General features: G+C 46.1%; 1 protein-coding gene across 1 annotated transcript in view; it reads right to left on the bottom strand.

Annotated features, from left to right (window-relative positions):
• Positions 1–494: 494 nt before the first annotated feature.
• Positions 495–18,385, bottom strand: part of CACNA1I (calcium voltage-gated channel subunit alpha1 I) — a 91,811-nt gene continuing 73,920 nt past the window's right edge. Inside the window, exons 26-35 of the mRNA XM_071731255.1 lie at positions 18,214–18,347; positions 17,368–17,438; positions 13,644–13,722; positions 12,944–13,065; positions 11,888–12,226; positions 11,109–11,255; positions 6,800–6,916; positions 6,223–6,391; positions 5,312–5,508; positions 495–3,510 (exon numbers count right to left, since the gene is read on the bottom strand). Coding sequence (XP_071587356.1) covers positions 2,809–3,510; positions 5,312–5,508; positions 6,223–6,391; positions 6,800–6,916; positions 11,109–11,255; positions 11,888–12,226; positions 12,944–13,065; positions 13,644–13,722; positions 17,368–17,438; positions 18,214–18,347 — 2,077 coding nt within the window. The 3' untranslated portion in view covers positions 495–2,808. The remainder of the gene's footprint in view (positions 3,511–5,311; positions 5,509–6,222; positions 6,392–6,799; positions 6,917–11,108; positions 11,256–11,887; positions 12,227–12,943; positions 13,066–13,643; positions 13,723–17,367; positions 17,439–18,213; positions 18,348–18,385) is intronic.

The raw sequence follows: 18,385 nt of genomic DNA, 5'->3' as shown, positions 1-18,385 counted from the left end.
CTGATCTCTGATCTCTCACCCACTCCTCAGCTGAGAAGTTTCACAGCCAGGACAGGTCAAAGTCCTATCTCCAATTTCCCTTATGGCCACCTTCCAGAAATCACTCTGTGTGTTGGGTTGTCAGGGGTTTGGGTGAGTTTTAACTGTTTTGGGTTTTTTGGTTTTGTAGGTTTTTTGTTTGTTTTTTTTTTTTTTTTAATTTCTTTGTTTTTGGGGTTTGTTTGGTTTTTTTGTGGGTTTTTGGGTTTTTTTTGTTTTGTTTTGTTTTTTTTTTTGTAAGCCCTGCCTCTGGCTTCAAAGCAGCTCTGGGGTTAGGATTAAGCATTGTGTTGCCCAAGTTTATTGTTCAGCTGTTTGGGGACTGACTGCCCTTCTTACCTGAGGATGTGAAACCATGTGTATTTTCCCTCTGCCCATGGGAGAGCAGGTAGAGGCAACTCACCCAAAGAACAACCAGTGCAAAAAAAAAAGCATTTAAGACCCTTATTATTGCTTTAATAGATCTGGATCAGCATTCTTTCTGCAAAGACAAGGACCCAGGCTCTCCTGTCCTCTCCTCGCAGGCCTGACTTCCCTGCAGTCAGCGTGCACACTTGTAACACAGCAAACACTCCTTCCAGCAAATAAATCAAGTCCACACAGTTATTTTCCTTTTCCTGGCTGTTGGTCCAGTTTGACATGATTGCTGTTTATGGCCTCGGTTTGTAAGATGCAGAAGCCGGTTAAAAATCAGACAAGTCACAATAAAAACAGAACATCTGTTTTGTACTGCCCCCTTCACAATGCTTCAAATGCCAGCTGGGAGAGCTCTGTGTAGTCTGCAGGCATTCTCTTATGTGATGGAAAAAAGGGGACAGAAATCCCCAAGGAAGCCAAGCTCCTTCTCTTAGCAGTGCACCAGCCTCCAAACTTACCCATCTCCACTGGGCTGCTATAATCTCCCTGCTGACCTCCCTGCTCAACTCATCCTCTCTGACAAGCCTTGTGCAGGTTCTCTGGGGCAGTAGGTGACATCCCAGATATTCATGCCCCCTGTGTGGATGGTTTTCCTACCCACCTGCAAACACAGGAAAGGTATGGAACCTTGGAGCTGCCTGCAGGAGGAGGTCCAGGCTGTCCCTGGGCAGGAAGGAGACGCATGCAGTCATACCACTGGAAAGGAAAGGAGGGATGAGGCCTCTTGGAGACCTTGCTACAGCCACAGTGGGAAAGGATCATGCCTGTCAGACTGAACTAAGGAGCCTGAAACAGGCCATGGGAACTGGTCTGCCCTTAACCTCCACACTGCAGCCCTCCCCACTCACACTCCCCTGTAAGGCAGAGGTGAGGAGAGATCCAGTTCTCCTCCTCCATCTCCCCCATCTTTCTAGCTAGTGAGAGACACAACACACACAAACATCCTTACATTTGTGTGCACGCACACACACACACACACAAAAGTGCAAATATTCCCCACTTTCCATGTCCCCATTTGGCACTGAGCAGGACTCTGTTCACAGCTGCACTGATGAAAATCAGGAAACACCAGAGGATGAAGGCGACGCTGCAGAGGAGGCAGAGGTGCCACCGTCCCAAGGATGTTCTTGCAGTGTCTTCCTGCTAGGACTTGGAACAGGGTTAGCCCTCAGACATGGGACTGACTACATTGTGTGTTCCAGAAGCTCCCTTTGCTTTTATTTGTCTTTTTTAAAATTCTATTTTTTTGTCTTCTTTTAATATATATATAGCTATAGATACAAAAATAACAGATAGGTTTCTCTAGAGATGATTTTTGCACCTTTGGGCTTCTAAAATAAAATATCACAATTACTGTAAATGAAAGGGGGAAAACTTCTATTTCCTCTCCCCTTTTTACCTCCTCTACTACTCTGCCTCTCCTGCTCCAGATTTGCCCACATATTTTGTAAATCTTTTTCCCTTAGCAGCTTTCTTTCTTTGGAAAATGAAAAAGACAAACCCAACAAAACAACAAAAATATGCCACATAGCCTCTATCCTCTTCTCTCATGAGCATGCCTGCTGTGTTCACATGCTCCCTTCAAAGCAAGGTTTTTCACCTCAAAACGTTTCCCGTGCTCCATGGCTGTTTGCTTTTCCCTGCTGCTGGGGCCAGATTTTCACCTGCTGTAAATCAGCATGAATCACCTCAAGCCAGAGCTCTGCTGCTTTACAGAAGCTCACAGTCACGTTTTGCCAAATGCCTCTTGACCTGAAGATCTGGCCCCCAATTTTAAATGTTTGAAATGGAAGCATGGACAATAAGGAAGTTCCCAGAAACAGGCAAAGCAAACCCCAGGTGCTCTTCTCTTGCTGCTCACCCTGCTTTCCTTTCCCTTCTCCCCCACACTCCTTGCTTGGCACAGCACCTTCTTCAGCTCCTGTTTCCTTCTTCCTCCCTAGCACTTTCTGAAATTCATAATCTCTCAGTAAAAAAAATAAATAAATTGATCTCTCTATACATGTATATGTATATAACTAACAGCTGCCATGGGGCAGTCAGCTGGCTGGAGGGACCCATCCCTTCCAGCCCCATGGCCTTTCCTTGTCACTATAGTCTCTGCAGTGATGGTGCAGGCCTTGCCCTCAGGCAAGACTGTGCCCGTATTGCTTGCACTCTCCCACACCTCTGAGGTACGGTACCAGAGTATTTATTCTATATATATATATATGTATATATATATATTTATAAATTTTTGTTTGCCTGGTTCTTTTTCTTGCAAATACTTTGGAATTGCTGCTGGGGAGAAGCCAGTGAAATACACCCCTCTTGCCAACAGCCAAACGCTCCCTGCCTGTGCCCCAGGAACCCTCATCTGTTCCTCTTGCTGACTCCATCACCCAGCTCCAGCTCGGATGGGAGTGGGGACCCACCATCCCCCGTCCCCAGTCTGCCAGGGCCATCCGGCTCCTCTCCTTCCCCAGGTGAGGGGGTGTCCTTGCAGAAGTCCGTCACCCAGGACGGCATCGAGAGGAAGCCCCGTGGGTCAACGGTGTAGAAGGGCTTGGTGTGGTGGGCAGCGGGGCGACGGGGCAAGGGGCTGGCATGGAGGCTGCTGGTGCTGCTGCACTTCTTCACCAGGGTCAGCCCAGGCGGCGGGGGGGAGAAGAGGGAGGTCAGCGAGAGGCTGCTGAGGGTCTCGGAGGGCTCACTGTTATTGCCACCTCCCCGTAGGCTGCTGCCCGCCCCCTCCTCATCCGAGGGGTCCATGGAATCGTGGTGGGTGCAGCCGGGGCTGGTGCTCCCGCCGCTGCTGTGGCTGCGCTGGTGCCGGCGGATGCTTCGCAAGCTGAAAAGCCCCCGGCCGCGCAGGTTCCGGCAGCGGGAGGCAGGGGACAGGGGGGCTGCCAGGGGTCTTTGGCTGCCAGCAGCTGGCACGGGGCACAGAGCCACCGGAAGGTCCAGAGTGCACTGGGGAGAGTCGCTAAGGTTGAGGCTGTCCTCCAGGGTGGTCTGCAGGCTGCCCGCCGAGCTGCTGCTCCGGCTGTCCAGTGAGGTATCGCTCTCGGGGGCCTGGGGAGCAAGGGTGTGAAAATAAAAGCACAGTTAGCCACAATTACAGAACAGGGGGAAAAAATCCAATTCCTCTTTCTCATCTGCTGGGGAGGGAAGCTATAAGCCACCTGAGCAATTCTACAAAGCACCAGCCATGCAGTGTACTCAGGGGATTCTCTTCTAGGGGAAGAGGAAAGGTTTCAGTATTTTAAGAGCTGATTTCATTCTGCTCCAGGAGCAACCTTCCCTTCCCGTGTGAAATGCTCCACACCAAAGGAAAGGTGTGCTGGGTCTGTGACCTCTGCAGTCCCTGTTGCTGGGCTGTCCCTGACCACTGGTGGTCCAGGAGGCAGTAGAGGCAGAGTTCCCTGTGGGTCTTCACCCTCATCTTCCTTGTGAACCTACCACACAGTCTAGTTAATAATGTCAGCTGGCCAGAAGCCAGGGGACTTCCATAAATAGATCTCCTCTCATTAAAAAGTCAGCAATATTTGGGGAGAGAAAAGAAATATTTGGGGAAAATATTGGGGGAAAAAAAAAAAAAACTGGGGAAGGGAAAGAAAAGAATCATGGTTCTTCTGAGCAGCACTAGTGGCAATGATGGTATTTAGGGCAGAAATTTCCAGTCGGAAGGGGAAACAGCCTTGCTTTCCTTGTACCAATGCTCAGTTAGCTAATGGTTTGGGTTGGAAGGGACCTTAAAGATTACCTAGTTCCAAACTCCCTGCATGGGCAGGGACACCTCCCACTAGGATCAGGTTGCTCAGGGCCCCATCCAACCTGGTCTTGAGCACTTCCAGGGACGGTTCAGCCACAATTTCCCTGTGCCAGGGCCTCACCACACTCACACTCCTTCACAACATTTGAGTACTTTAGCACCAGTAGTATGCCAATTCCTGAGCTCTTTCTCTTCATGTCTAAACTTATAACAGAAGTTTCAACACTGTAACAACTCAGCGGCCTCAGCTTGAGGCTAAATTTACCCCTCGCGAATTTATACACATTTGTATTGTGCCAACAGTGTCTGTCACATAGAAATGGATACCATACAATTTTATTTTTATTTTTTAGTTTTTCTGCAACAGAGTATCCCTGAAGTCCTCAAACAGGAATTGTTCAAGCAGTATCTTCCCAGAAAAATAACAGGAATCTCTATTGGACTATCAACTCTGTCTCCTCTGCTCTTCAGACACACTTGATCTTCCCTCAACACTTTTATTCTTCTCTTTCACTAGTGAGAAATACCTGTCTTTCCAGAGAGCACCTTTCTGAGAAGTAAGAGCTAAGTGGGCAAGGGAAAACAGTGAGCTCAGGGACGCAGTGTGTGGATGCGGCACCAAGGGGGGTGGAGGAGGTAGGTGGGGAGAAGCCTCCTCCAGCCAAGTAGGTGTGTGATCCAGAGCCCCTTCTCTGGGAAGAGCTGAGGAGGCTGTGCAGTTGCTGCCTCCCTGGCCCCCACCTGCTCTGCACACAGGTGCCTGCAGCTCACTTGGAGCAAGGGACCTGGGAGCAAGCAAAAAGGTGATATCAATTTGCCTTCATATGGTGCTGGCTGCAGCTGTCAAACTGTTTTTTGATCAGAGGCAGAAGAATATATGATTTCAGGAGGTAAGCACTATAAAACACCCCTTTGCTATAGGACCCTCTCTCCTCCCCAGCCCTGCTGCACTCTGTGCACTGTGCTTCTTCAACAGGCTAGATCCAGGTTACCCTGCCCCTGACTACAGCTGCCTCACTCCTTTCTGTGCCTTCTACCCCTTCTTTTTGGGTGTGATTTTAAGATCAAGCTTTCCTAGCAGAGGGAAACAGAGGTCCTCACCTGATGAAGAAGTGAACAGTTCACACTTGGAGACCTTAGTGATGCCCATGAGCCTTGCAGAGAGATCTTAGGAAGGTTGTGTGGGCAGGAGACTTTCTCAGGTCCTGGCTGGGTGGCAGAGATGGCTGGGTGGAAAAATTCTGCTGGCACAGGTAACAGCGGGCAAGATGCACCTGGAGAGAAGGGGCTGGGAGGAACTGACAAAGCACCAAAAGAAATGGGGAGAACAGAAACAGAAAAAAAGTTGAAGAGTCCCTTGATTTGATTTGGTGTCTTTGCTGCTATAACTCTGAGGGTCCTTCAAGTCCAGTGTAAGGAGGATATTTTGTAAGACTCCTGGCCAAGAAGACTCAAGTCCAGTGTTCCCACCATGGGGTCTACTTTCTACACAAGAACCAAAACCTGCACCAGACCCAGAAGATCTATCAGAACTCAGAGCTATACAGCAACATCCCAGCTTGCTTCTCTCACTGCTGCTCTTGAAGAGATGCTGAGCTGTAAGCCCAGCTTACATATCAACTACACATCACTGCCAGATGATTTTCATCCCAGATCCTGCAAGGCAAGGAACGAAGGGAGGTAATTAAACTGGTGGTTTGGGAAACCTGAGGGCCCAAAAGAGTCCAGAGTGTGCTCAACAGCAGGACTGGAGCATATCTATCAAGGGCAGATGTGTTAGGTGTTCCCTGAAGCTCTTCCACACAAGCAAGCCTAAAGGAGTATGCAGCAAAAGAAAGAGACACTCTTCACTCTATTCCCAAAGACTGGCAAACTGAGAGAGAATTCTTGGTTAGTGTAAGTCCACATCAGATTAACTCCATTCCTGGCAGTGGGAAGGCAGGAGAAAGGCAGATGAGCTGAACCAACCCACACTTTCAGCAAAACTGGAAAACGATGGGAGCCATGCTCACCTTTTGTACTTTCATGCTTTAGCCAAGACTGGACTGAGTTGAAAGGAGTTTTCTCCATTTCACACAGGTAACTGTCTGGATTTGTAGAGCCATCTGCACTGGATATTGGGAGCAGACATTCCTCCAGATCTCCTACCCCAGTGGAGTCAGGGTTGTCCTGGCCACCCTGCTGGAAAACATAAATGAGGACAAAGCCTCTTGAAATTTAATGGCAGATGACAGAGTAGGCTTTTCAAAGCCTCACAAAGAAGGGCCGAATATACCGTCATACCTGAATATTCTGAATATACCTTCAAGCTAGCTAAGAGATGCTTAAGCTTCTAGCCCAAATCCCTTAAATTTAGGCTCATTCACAGGAACTTACTGACGGTACTGAGGAGAACTTTCAGAAACATACATCTTTTTGTTCTCCTCAAATCATTCTCCAAGATATGCTTCTATGGTGAAGCACTTGAAAAGTGCACAATTTATACAGCCCAGCAGAGACATATATGTGAACAAATACAGAGCACTCCAAATGAGCAGGAACAGAAATTCAGTGGATGGTGCAACATGCCCATGACCACCTGGGGCTAACCTTGATTTCCTCAGGACTCAGTTGAGAAGTGTTTCGATTATCTGACTCATCGCCTAGAAGGATGGAAGAGGACTTGTCTGAGTTGAGGGATAATGCTTCCATTTCAGCTAGCTGGACCTGCAGGAAAGGAAAGGAACTGTCACTGGTCATGCCTGGTGCCCACATTTCAAGCAGTCACACTGTTTATGACAGGTAAGTGAGAGCCTGGAGATCTGAGGTCAATTTTAAGTTATATTCCTTGCATACATTAGGTATTGCCTAACCCAGACCTGGGCTGGGCAGGAGAACACAGTTTTTAAGCAAAGTTGAACACATGGATCTGCAAGCAGCTCACCACCAGTCCATGATCCTTTAGTGCCAGAACTGGAGGAAGCAGTCCTGAATCTCTCCCAGTGATATGGGTGGCACAAGGCCCTGCAAGTAAAGCCAGGAAGGGAGAGGGCTCTTTCAGGCCAGCAACAAGGCAGTTTGCTCTGCTGAAGGATGAGGAGGGGAGCCCTCTCTCTGACGGCACCACAGACAGCCCTGTTTAAATGGGAAGGGACTTTCATTCCAGGGATAGTCATGCCTCTTGCAGTCCATGCCAGTATCATGCTTTTCATTTTCTCTTACCTTCATCACTGAAACCCTGTTTCCCTTCAGCTTCCCTCTTCCCTCATCTCTAACCTACCCAAGACCTCAGATAATGCCATCTTCCATCCTGCTCTCCATCCCTAAACTCACTCCTCCTGCCCACCCATATTTGTGCTCTCTTGATTTCTGAGACCAAGCCTGACCACTGCATCTTTCCCATCCTTGAGCCTCAGCTCCACTCCAACCCCATTCCTGACCTTGCTTCATTTTTTGGCTTGTTTTGTACTACATAGGCCCCTCTCCCATCCTCTTTCCTCTAAGCTTTCATTTCCTCTCTGCCTGACATCTTTTTCCCACAATGCCTGAAAACCACCTCCTTCTTCTAGGAGCCTAAGTAGCTGCTCTCCCTCTGTCCTGTTCTTGGCTTTCCATCATTGGTCTCTAGAGTCCCTCCAGTTCCCACCACCTGACTCAAGAATTATATTCTAGGTTGTCTCAGGCAGAAGAGATTGCTTCCTGGACATTTATCTAGTTCTCCCCAGTGTTTGTAAGAGGCAGGTACAGCTTTTGTGCTGTAAGAGCAGGTAGAACATTTGTAGAGATGACTCCTTCGAACCGGGAGTTTGGTGGCTTATGCAAACAGCAGAGACTGGAAGAGGACTCCATGAAAGGGGTAACACACTTTGAATAAACAGGATGGAAAACTAGAGCTGGACTTTAATAAAGGGCATAAATGACACCTTGGTTTGGGATATTATACTGGCACTGGAACGTGGTGCCATTCAACCACAAAGACAGCCCCAAACCAACAAGTGCTGATCAGAGTGCCGATGCACCAGAGAACCCACAATGAAGTTGTGTTGAGCATGGTAAACAGCCACCACTGAGCAACTACTTTTGTGAAGAACTATAGTCTGCACTCAGTCCCACTTCATGTGTGTACTCATCCATTACTTGCCTAAGTGCTTGTTATACCAGCTGTGCTTGTAGATGCACAAGCATGAAATGTGGTAACACCTGCCACTACCTTCTCCATCCACAAAAAAAGGGTTTCAGCAAAAGCCAAAATAGTCTGTTCTTCACTGAACCACTTCCTCACCAATTCTGGCCATGTTGGGGTCTACACAAAAAACATAGTCAATAAAGTCATGAATAGATATGCTCCATATCTGGAAACACAGTTCACTGCTGCTCACTGGCAAACTCCTTGCACTGACTAAACACACTCTCAGCCACCAACACACAGTTATCCAACTGACAACCATCCCAAGAGCAGAAAAGGATAGAGATGACAAGAGAAGAGGTTAGGAGTATGAAAAAAAGAAAAAAAGTTTCTTTTCCATTACTTCCATTACTGCAGAATATTTAAAAAATCTTGTGACTAAAGAGGGGTAATTAAAAAAATTACAGTAGGGGGGAGAAGGAGCTGTTGCCTAAGAGCAGTATCCATGAAAACTGCCATGGACATCCACCTGAGACATTGAGCCATGCATATGTATCTCTTAGAATATAACTAGTTGCAGATATATCTTTAAAAACAGTGCCATGATTACAAAAATCCTTAATTGCACAAATTACTGGTTTCAAAATAAGATGCCAGCAGCTTAACTGGGAAAGGTGCCGAGCACTTCTACTCAATGCAACAAAAAGTTTAGCACATATTAATAACTTGAATCATATGTTTAAGTGTTGTGTCTATCTACTCAGCAACTTGAGGGATTAAACTACAAATGAAATGGGAGTGAACATTTTTGACTAATGTGTGATTTTTGTCACAAGGGCAGAGTAAGGGGTGATCTGATGGGCAGCAAGCATACTATTTTGTTGGAACAAACAGATATTGAGTAGGACTAGATAAAAACTGTTTTGTGTATATATCTTGCTGTGGATAGCTTCTGAGACACTACAATTCTGTGTGTGTGTACAATGCACATTCAGTTATGTTGATGTGCCAGAGTTTAATGAGTGTGTGCATTGCTGGTGTTAGTGCTGAGACAGGCCTAGCTGTGACTCCATGCAGTGGTCTCCTATTGGAACTTTCTCAATGTTTTTTATACTATGAAATACGAAGAGGTCATGAGCAACCTAAAATCCTGAGCTATGTTTTGGTTCATAAGATCAGAAATAAAATATTTGCATTTTACTACTAAAGTTACTCCTGCATATATGGATAATTTATTTTCACTTCCACATTTTAGATTTATTGAAATATCCATTTTTAAGAACAATTTATGGCTCTATAACAGCCATAAGGAATTATGAATTAAGAGTAATTCTTTAGTTGTGCCATGGCTGTGGGTTGCAGGTGAAGATGTTGCTGTCCAGTTTCTTTGCTGGGAAGGTAAGAAACTTTGCTGTTGTCCTCATTCCTGGGCAGGATACTGAAGATGATCTGGAAGGTTTTCAAATGCAGCAAACTAGCTGCAGATTCCTTAATTTAGGGGTAATTATTCTGGAATGCCCTAGAAAACCAGATTTTCTGAGGAGGCTGAGCATGGACTGCTGGATATGAGGACTTAGGTAAAGCAGTGGAAATCCCAGACAGTTTAAAACTAGTTATTTAGCTGCATTGATGCAGCATCTGTTTGTGAAGTGCTGCAATACCGATAAACTGCAGCAATGTTTGCATTTTGATACTTTCAAAGGGAAGCTATGGGGACAAGAAGATATCTGAAAGGCTGAAAAAAATTTAAAGCATCAGAACTAGATACCTGAAGCCAAACAAAATACTGATTTCTCCAAACATCAAACATGGATAAAGTAATCTGCTAATAGGAGCTCTCTTCCCAAGTTTCCTGGTTCCCTTGTAAGCAATAGCAACATAGAAAGTGAGTTACAGGGAAGGAAATGGTGAAGATTGCCACTGATGCACTGGCAGATGAGCCATGCTACTGTTACAAGCCTGACCACAATCATAGCACTTAAATACAATAAAATTATTTCAGAAACAAAATCAATTCTTCTGCTCAACTGATTTCTCACAGACTACTTTGCTCCTGAAGTTTCACAAGATGAAAAGACTGATTAGAAAGTGATTTTCCAAAACATCTTCTAGCCTTAGAAGCACAAGTCTAAGCCATTTGGTGTCCTGCTCTTAGCAGCAACCCATTTGTCAGCTAGCAGGTTCTACATAAGAAAAAAGACTCTCAAACTTGCTCAGTGGGCCCATTTTAATTTTTTTTTTTTGCTTAAATTAATTGACTCTTTTTCACCACAAACCAATTCTCACTCACAGACTGTGACTCTGTTCAACAAGGCACTAAAGCATGTGCTTAATTCATCAGCCTCAACAGGGAAAAAACAAGCACATATTTAAAATTAAGACAAAAAACATGTTTAAATCTGCCACTGTATTGCCCTGAGTGCAGTCACTGGGGTAAGACCCTTTGGGTCCTCTGTACCACATGAGCTTGAATCTCTGCTTTTCTTACAGAAGTGAACACAAGAGCTGCCAGGACACCTTCATATTAATTTCTCTGCAGCTCATTCAGTCCTTCCTGACCTGTGTCCTGGCACATCTCACCTTTCCACCACTTCACACATCTCCCTGTGCCTAAGAAGGGCAGGCCTGTACTAGAGGCAGTATCAGCAATATGGGACAGATGACAAAAACAGGTCAATGAGCTCTCTGTCTACATAACCTACAGCCAGGAGCACACATCAGATGACCTGCGGGCATGTGGGTGTACAGGTCTTGGGGGGACAGTCCCCTCACGCATCCTCGTACGCAGGTTACCTCTTGCTTGTCATGGTTACACTTCTCGCACATGGCCGGCGAGGAGTAATGATGGAAGACGGAGCCCGATAGGTTATCGATGATCATTAACTCCCCGTCGAAGGAGTCCTTAATAATTAAAGAGACACTGTCCAGCCATAAGTTCTCCTAGGGGACAAGAAAGGGGGGAGGATGGGAGAGATCATTTTAAGAATGTCGAGTTTTTTTGCTTCAACGTTTCATGTGAATTTGGGGTTGGGTTTTCCACCCTGACTCATCTGGAGCAGCACCTTGTTCTGCAGGTACCTGCACAGGGTCACCGGGGGAGCATTTGCTCCTTACGGTGTGGAAAATGTGCCAGAGTTCAGTGCAAAAGAAAAAAATTAAATAAAACAAGAAGGAGGGACTGTTTTCACTCACTATCAGTGCACCGTGGCACTGCTCAGGCCTCTCTTCCAGCTCTGCTGGAAAGCCTCACTCTTGATCTGCCATTTCTCCTGCTCTATTCTCCTGAGCTCCCCTCTCAAATTTGTTCCTAACGCACCTTTAGCTGATCTGCTCCATCCCTCCTCTGCTGGCCTTCTGCTACACCATGATGACAATGACCAGGACCCACTGCTATCACAGCCTTGTCCCCTCACAATGCTACCAACTCACAAGTCTCCCTCTGAAAGCAAATCTCTCACCTTGAGGTGGAAGAATCTATGTGCTACAGCGAAGCCCTCTGTCATCTAGGCTGCCCAGCTTCTCCCCACAGCTACTTGCTGCAGTCTGGTTGGTAAGTTCAAAGGTGTACTCACCTGTGCTGGAGAATAACATCTCATGCACAGACGTCCTTCAGGATCTGTTCTACCACCACCTCCTCCCATTCCTGCTCCTTTTCCCCGCCTTGAATTCGAGGAGCCGGACTTCCGGGAGCACAGCCCATGTGCAATTTCCAGTTCAATCTCTGCATCCATCTCTGCATCCTCCTGGGCTTCCTTGTTGCTGTCATCAAGATGTTTCATGAGCACAGCTACCACCACATTGATGAGGACAAACTGGGCTGTGAGCACAAAGCTGACAAAGTACAGTGGGGAGATGAACTGCAGGTTGCTGAGGCAGCTCCGGTCATCGTGGCTGCAGTCACGCAAGGTATCCTTGAGAGGAAGTTGGGTTTGAGAGGGAATGATGGAAGGAAGGAAGGACTAAAGTAAGAATACAAGGTTGGCTGCTCTTTCTGTCAAAAACCACTGATGACAACATAAAAAACAGGGCAAATGTTTCTATCACCCCACACCCTCTGGGACTATGATGTCCTCAAAGAATCAAGGACACTATACGATCACACGCTCTCTGCTACAGAGCAAATATATCCATGGGTGTACAGAGCAAACTACTTGCAGACTATCTTATGTTGCTGCAATTGTAACCACACACGTGTGAGCAAGAACAAAATTGAGCAGTCTGGTACTGCTTTCTCCCATCCAAACTCAAAAGCACCAAAGAATTTCCCCTCTCCTTGTCCTCAAGAGGAAGGAAGTATTTATTTTTGATTGCCTGGTAGGTCTGCAGATGGGTGCCATATCCAATGCACCTATATTCAGCTTTGATGACAGGCCTTACGACAGTGGATATTTCCTCTTAGCCTGGACAGCCTTCTTGTCCCTCCCAAGGACAATTTGCGCTTTTCTCAGTCAGATCTCTATAGGACTAGATGAGCCCAAGATCTGAGTTACCATGGTGGGCAGGGAGATTCTGGCAACTCAGCTTCTGAGCTCCTTCAGTATTCTAGCCCAAGCATTACTGAGCAGAGCACTCATCAGAATTTCTCCTTTCCCACAGTGAAGACATCCACATTCCCAAGGCCCAGTTACCTTCATGATCCCATTCCAGTTGTCACCTGTGGACACCTGGAAGAGCGTGAGGAAGGCCATCCCAAAGTTCTCAAAGGTGGCGTGGCGGCTCATGCCCTCGCAGGGGTTCTCTTCATTGCACACTGAAAGGAAGGGGATCACAGTTATCAGGGGAAGTCACACTGCTGGCCCTCAGATCCACAGCTGAAACTGGGGAAAGGGACTTCAGGCTTCACACAGCATGGAGACCCCAAGTAATAGCCTCAACACCCTGTCCAAAAGCTGGCTGTTGCCCAGCAATACAGAAAAATCCCTGCTGGTGCAGCCCTGGGAATTGAGGCAGTGTAACTCAGTTGCTCAAGGGTATCCTCCCAACATGTTATTGTGCTGCTTTTCTTCTTGATTAATGTTCCATTACAAGAGAAATAAATAATCCTGCCCAGAGATTTTCCTGTAAGCTTGAAGGCAATGTCAAGGTAGGTGGGGCAGGAAAAGCAGATGTTTAAGAATGAAAAAGAAACCAGATACTGCTTTTATTTTGTTAGGCTGTTAGTACAGTGATGATTTAGAGGGAAGCTCAACTTGTATCAATTATGCATAAGGGAGAATAAAGGCCACCAAGTATTTCAGTCCCTTTATTGAATGAGTACTGATTTTGAGAAACCTCAGCTTCCCAGCCTATCTGTAGCTCATACTGGAGCATGGTCTGCTTGAGACTTACCTAATTTTCCAAACAGCTCCACTCCTAGAGCAGCGTAGATGAAAAAGAGGAGCATAAAAAGCAGTCCAAGGTTTCCCACCTGAAAGCAAATGGCATGGTCAGTCTACCCCAAAGCCAATTTCATCTGTACAGGAAAGTGTTTCTGAAGAGAACAGCAGCAAATTCCCAGTGAGCAAATGCAGCCAAGCAATTTTCAATACTTGGGAAATCACCAGTGATGGAACCAGCTGCAGCTGGACTTGAAAAATGCTCTTTTCCCAATTGCCACCACTCCAGCACAAGCTCTGTCCAGGGCAGACTGAAGTGTGCAGTTTCTGGGCCAGGTGAAGACAAGCGTATGGGAGCTGGGGCACAGAAGGTGACTCCAGTTTTGCAGGGCAAAGGACAAACTATGGATTACAGCACGGAGACATGTCCTGCAGGGCTATATGCCTCACCAAACTGCCCAAACTCCTTGAAGCAATGTTCATGTGAAGAGCACAACAGCAGTGCTCCAAAAAGAAAGGGACATAGGTGTACCAGGTCCTGTCACAAGCCAGGTGGAAGCATGGTGAGGCAACCTGCAGCCACACGTGAAGGTTAAAGCAGAACTGGCAAGAAGGAAGAAGGCAAAAGAGGCTGTCTTGAAATGTGTAGAATGAAGGAGGAGAGGAGAGGACACCATGAAGGAGCTAAGAGGAAAAGCAGAGCTTCCTTTGAACATCATTAATAATGAGTCAAAGCCTCATTTCTGGGCCACCAGCAGTGCTGTTGGGACCCTCTCCCCCCGACTCCAGTATCAGGATTGCTGCATCATGGTGTATGAAGGCAACAGTGCCATGAGCAATATGGGCACTGACTCCAAGTCCTCACTCTTCCAAATCACTGTTTGCCTCTGAATTTCCTCCTTCCAGAATGTGGGGCAGCTAGGATATGTGAGAAGAGCAGGTGGATGTTTTGGAAGAAGCAGGGTGAACAGTAACCAAAAATGTCCATAATTGTTAGTACACTGTTTGTGGAGCAAGCGAAGGCAGGAAGAAATTAAGGACCTAATTGGTTTTTGGATGTTGTTAAGGAACTGAGCAGTGTCTGGTCTGAATGCATGTGGTCACTGGGTCTCTGTTAGGATCATCCACTTCAGAAGTTAAATTTAGTCATTGCAACTGCTGTGCCATCCAAATTCAGGAGAGAAGTAAAAGATTCAGCACACCCACCTCTCCTGGGCTTCCAGATCCTGGCTCCCTACATTACATTTCTGATGACTAAATTGGATACGACCATAGCAAATGCTCCAAACACACACTTTGTCTGTGTCTATAGGGCATTAAGAAAAAGAACTTACTAAAACTTAGCTAAGAACTAAGTTCCAAAGGGCTCTTTAAAATTCAGGCTCTATGCTGTATTAAGAATTGTTGCAGGGTAACAAAGACAGGAAGGGAATTGAGACAGGACAACTGGAGATGCCTTATATACTATGGGAAACTCCCTGATGTGAGTCTGTGCTCTGGGAACATAAAGAGAAAGGTTGAGAAGCAGAAAAAGCGAAAGGGAAAGGACATCTTATTTTAAATGGCTTCTTTTGGCAAAGCCAATAAATCTTGGAGAATAATGTTACAGATAATTCAATCGTCCCCTGAAGACTCAGGGTATAAAATATGGAGACTAAATTTAATCTTTTAACAGTGGAACTAGGAGATTTTAGCCCTGCTTTAAGTGATGATTTTTCAACAACTTTAACTATGGAGTGATTTTTTTCATCCCTCTGTTTTATAACTTTATGAAAAGAAACCAAACCTGTTAGAGAGGGAAGCAAAAGACAATCAAGAGGAACCTAATTGATCACAGGATTTAATGCTGCAAGGATTAAGCACTACTGATATTACCTTCCAGGGAAAACCTAGAGACCAAACCTTTAAACATCTGCTTGTGAGGGTTTTGTGGCAGATATTAATGACCTCCAAAAGACCTGCATTATCATCTTAGCAAAGGATACGTAGGTGAATGTGAGAGAGAAAAGTCAGAATTTATAAATTATAGAAGAATATACTTGTGGTTTGTGGTTGGAACCAGACAACAGGGCTCAGAGTCTTGAACTGAAATCCCAGCTATGCCTTTTGCTTTCCTGGGCAAAACGCTTCACTAATGACTCAGTTTCTCCATCTACATGACAGAGATATGAACATTTCCACCTCTGCTATTTATTCTCTATATTCTAGGGGTAGAAGTTGAGTCAGACCATGTAAGTGCAAATACACTGCAGAGTCCTCTTACTGAGAGTTTCTTTGTCAGCCAGCTGTTGATAACTGTGTTGCATTTATCTGTGTTGCAGAACAAACATGCCACAGACACGCAGATGCTGGATCTGGAGAGCTGCTCCATTCCAGTTCCCTGCCTGCTCAAATCAGCTATTGTGGCTTCTGGAAAGGAAAAGGGCAAGGTGCAAAGAAGATTCACTGAATCAGCTTCAGGCAGCAGGGACAGAACTAATAAAAGTTACCGGCCCAAAGCTGCCTGCTGTAAGAACATTCTTAATCTCCTGTCTTTCCATCATCCAGTGTTTCCCAGCTCCCAGCTATTCTGGATGACAATATTGTTATATATGCTACATATAAATTATACTATTACTATTTTAAAAAAAACAAATTATTATTATATAATGAAAAGCATGGGAGATCACACAAGATCCAGGAGACACCGCAGTGCTTCCCCCTTACTTCTGTGCCATGAGATTCCTCTAATAATTCAGATTGACATTTACTGTCACCAACATCAAAAGTAAACTCCTTGGGTAACTACTCATGCTGTTTTCAGATTGATTCTGAGCTCTGCATCACTCAGTGAGACAGGCACATTAGCTGATAAATCAACTGACAAATGCCCCTGCATTTTGCTATCATGCAAGGTAGTTGCCTGCCTGGGGTCTGCCAAGGGAATGGTCTGATATATGATCAGCAGAACTACTTGGTGCCATTGCTCCTTGCTTAACAATATTCTCTGGAGGATCCAAAGGGAAGGGGACCAGTCTCCCTGGCTGCAATTCATCAGAAAGGATCCTCACAGTGGGCCTGATGGTTGTGTAAAGCACCATGTCAGCATCTCATTTGGGAACAGCTGCTGCTCACAGCTCATGAAATCCTTCTGTCTAGCTGTCTTGCAGTAGACACTTCACTGCCGGCTGTGAGAGCCACAACAGAGCATGTCACTGCTTCTCATCCATGAGAGGCTCAGAAACACAAAGGGATCCAGGAGGAGAAAAGAAAAAAAGAAGGTAGGAAGGAGGTGGCACCAGCTAAGAAAAGGAGCAATGAGTGTGAATGAAAGAGGGGGGTCAGGAAAGGGAGCACACTGGGGCATGCTGAGAGGGGCTGAAATGCAAAGACATCTTTTCCTCCTGAAATGGCTGCCTGTCACTCTCCTCCTTCTTATGAAGAAGGGAAAGAGGAACAAGGAAATAGCTGCAGGTGGTAGACACTAAATAGGCAGGATGTGAAGAAATCTGCCCTTACCCAGGAATCAAGCCTTATTTCATTCACCCATGAGGTGAGCTGAACCTCCATGACTTATGTGAAAACTTGGGCAACACCTGTCTGAGAAGAGCTATACCCTCATAACTGACATGAAAAGTTGGATATCACCTTCAGGCAGCTGCCTGCACAACACACTAGGCACCTCTGAGACTCCACAAGAATCAACCTGTTGGAAAAAGGGTGCAGAAAAGGAGTCTTAGGTAGCTAGTTTGTTTTACCTGTGGTAGGGCTTGAACAACTGTATCCAGCAGCGCCCGCATTCCTGTGGCCATCTTCAGTAGCTTCAGGACTGCCACAACAAGCACAAGAGAAGTGTCACTCAGACTCAGCTCAGGAGGTCCAACTTTTGTGTGACTTACTAATGGCAATAGCACAAGACAGATGTCCTGTCTCACCCTTCCCTAGAAAAACTGTCCCCCTCAGCCCTCTTCTCTCTTTGCCCATTTCTTTTGATGGTACAACTCCAGTGGATCCTTCTTCTCCAGTCCATCTCCTTACTAAATACTCTGTTTCTGTCCCCCTGCCTATCAGGCTTCTTCTGCCTCACCTAGACAGTCTGGCAGAGAATCTTCTTTCTCCCAACAGTGTGTATGACAATCCTTCCTTTGGTCCAATTTTTCATATTTTCCATCACTTTTTCTTCCTCAAGCCTTCATCTGCTGAGGCACACCTTGACTACCCTCAGAAAGAATCAGTCTTGTCCCTGTGCAAACTTCAACCTGCTTGGTGGCCCCTTCTCCAAACACCACTGCTGTGCTTTCCCCACAAAAGAATAACAGAAAAAAATCAGCTTTTCCATGATCTGTTCACCCTACTATCCCTTCACCTCCTGGTAAAACCACTGCGTATAAACACCTGATGTAAGAAAGCCAGAAAGCCTTTGTCTCTTGGCTGTCCTTTGTCACACACCCTGCCTCCCTCCCAGGGACAAGCAGGGGAGCCCATGACTCTATTGCCACTGCTCAGTGAGTCATGACACCAAGTCCCACTGCTCAGTGAGTCATGACACCAAGTCCCACTCCACGGGCACCCACACCCCTGCCTCTGGCCAGTGTCTCTCTCACCCCGGGCGATGCGCAGGACTCTCATGATCCGGATGATAGTGGGGTTAATTGGCAGAGCAGCATTGATTTCAATCTCTTCCAACGTGATGCCCATGACAGACAGCAGCACAATGGCCAGATCGAGCTGGTTCCACCTTAAGAAGAAAAATTGAAGAGAATAAAAGAAGATGGA

The sequence above is a fragment of the Heliangelus exortis genome, chromosome 1 (genome assembly GCF_036169615.1).
Source record: "Heliangelus exortis chromosome 1, bHelExo1.hap1, whole genome shotgun sequence".
Classification (NCBI taxonomy): Eukaryota; Metazoa; Chordata; class Aves; order Apodiformes; family Trochilidae; genus Heliangelus; species Heliangelus exortis.
Note: the sequence above shows the minus strand (reverse complement) of the source record. Positions and strands in the feature narration are given on the sequence as shown.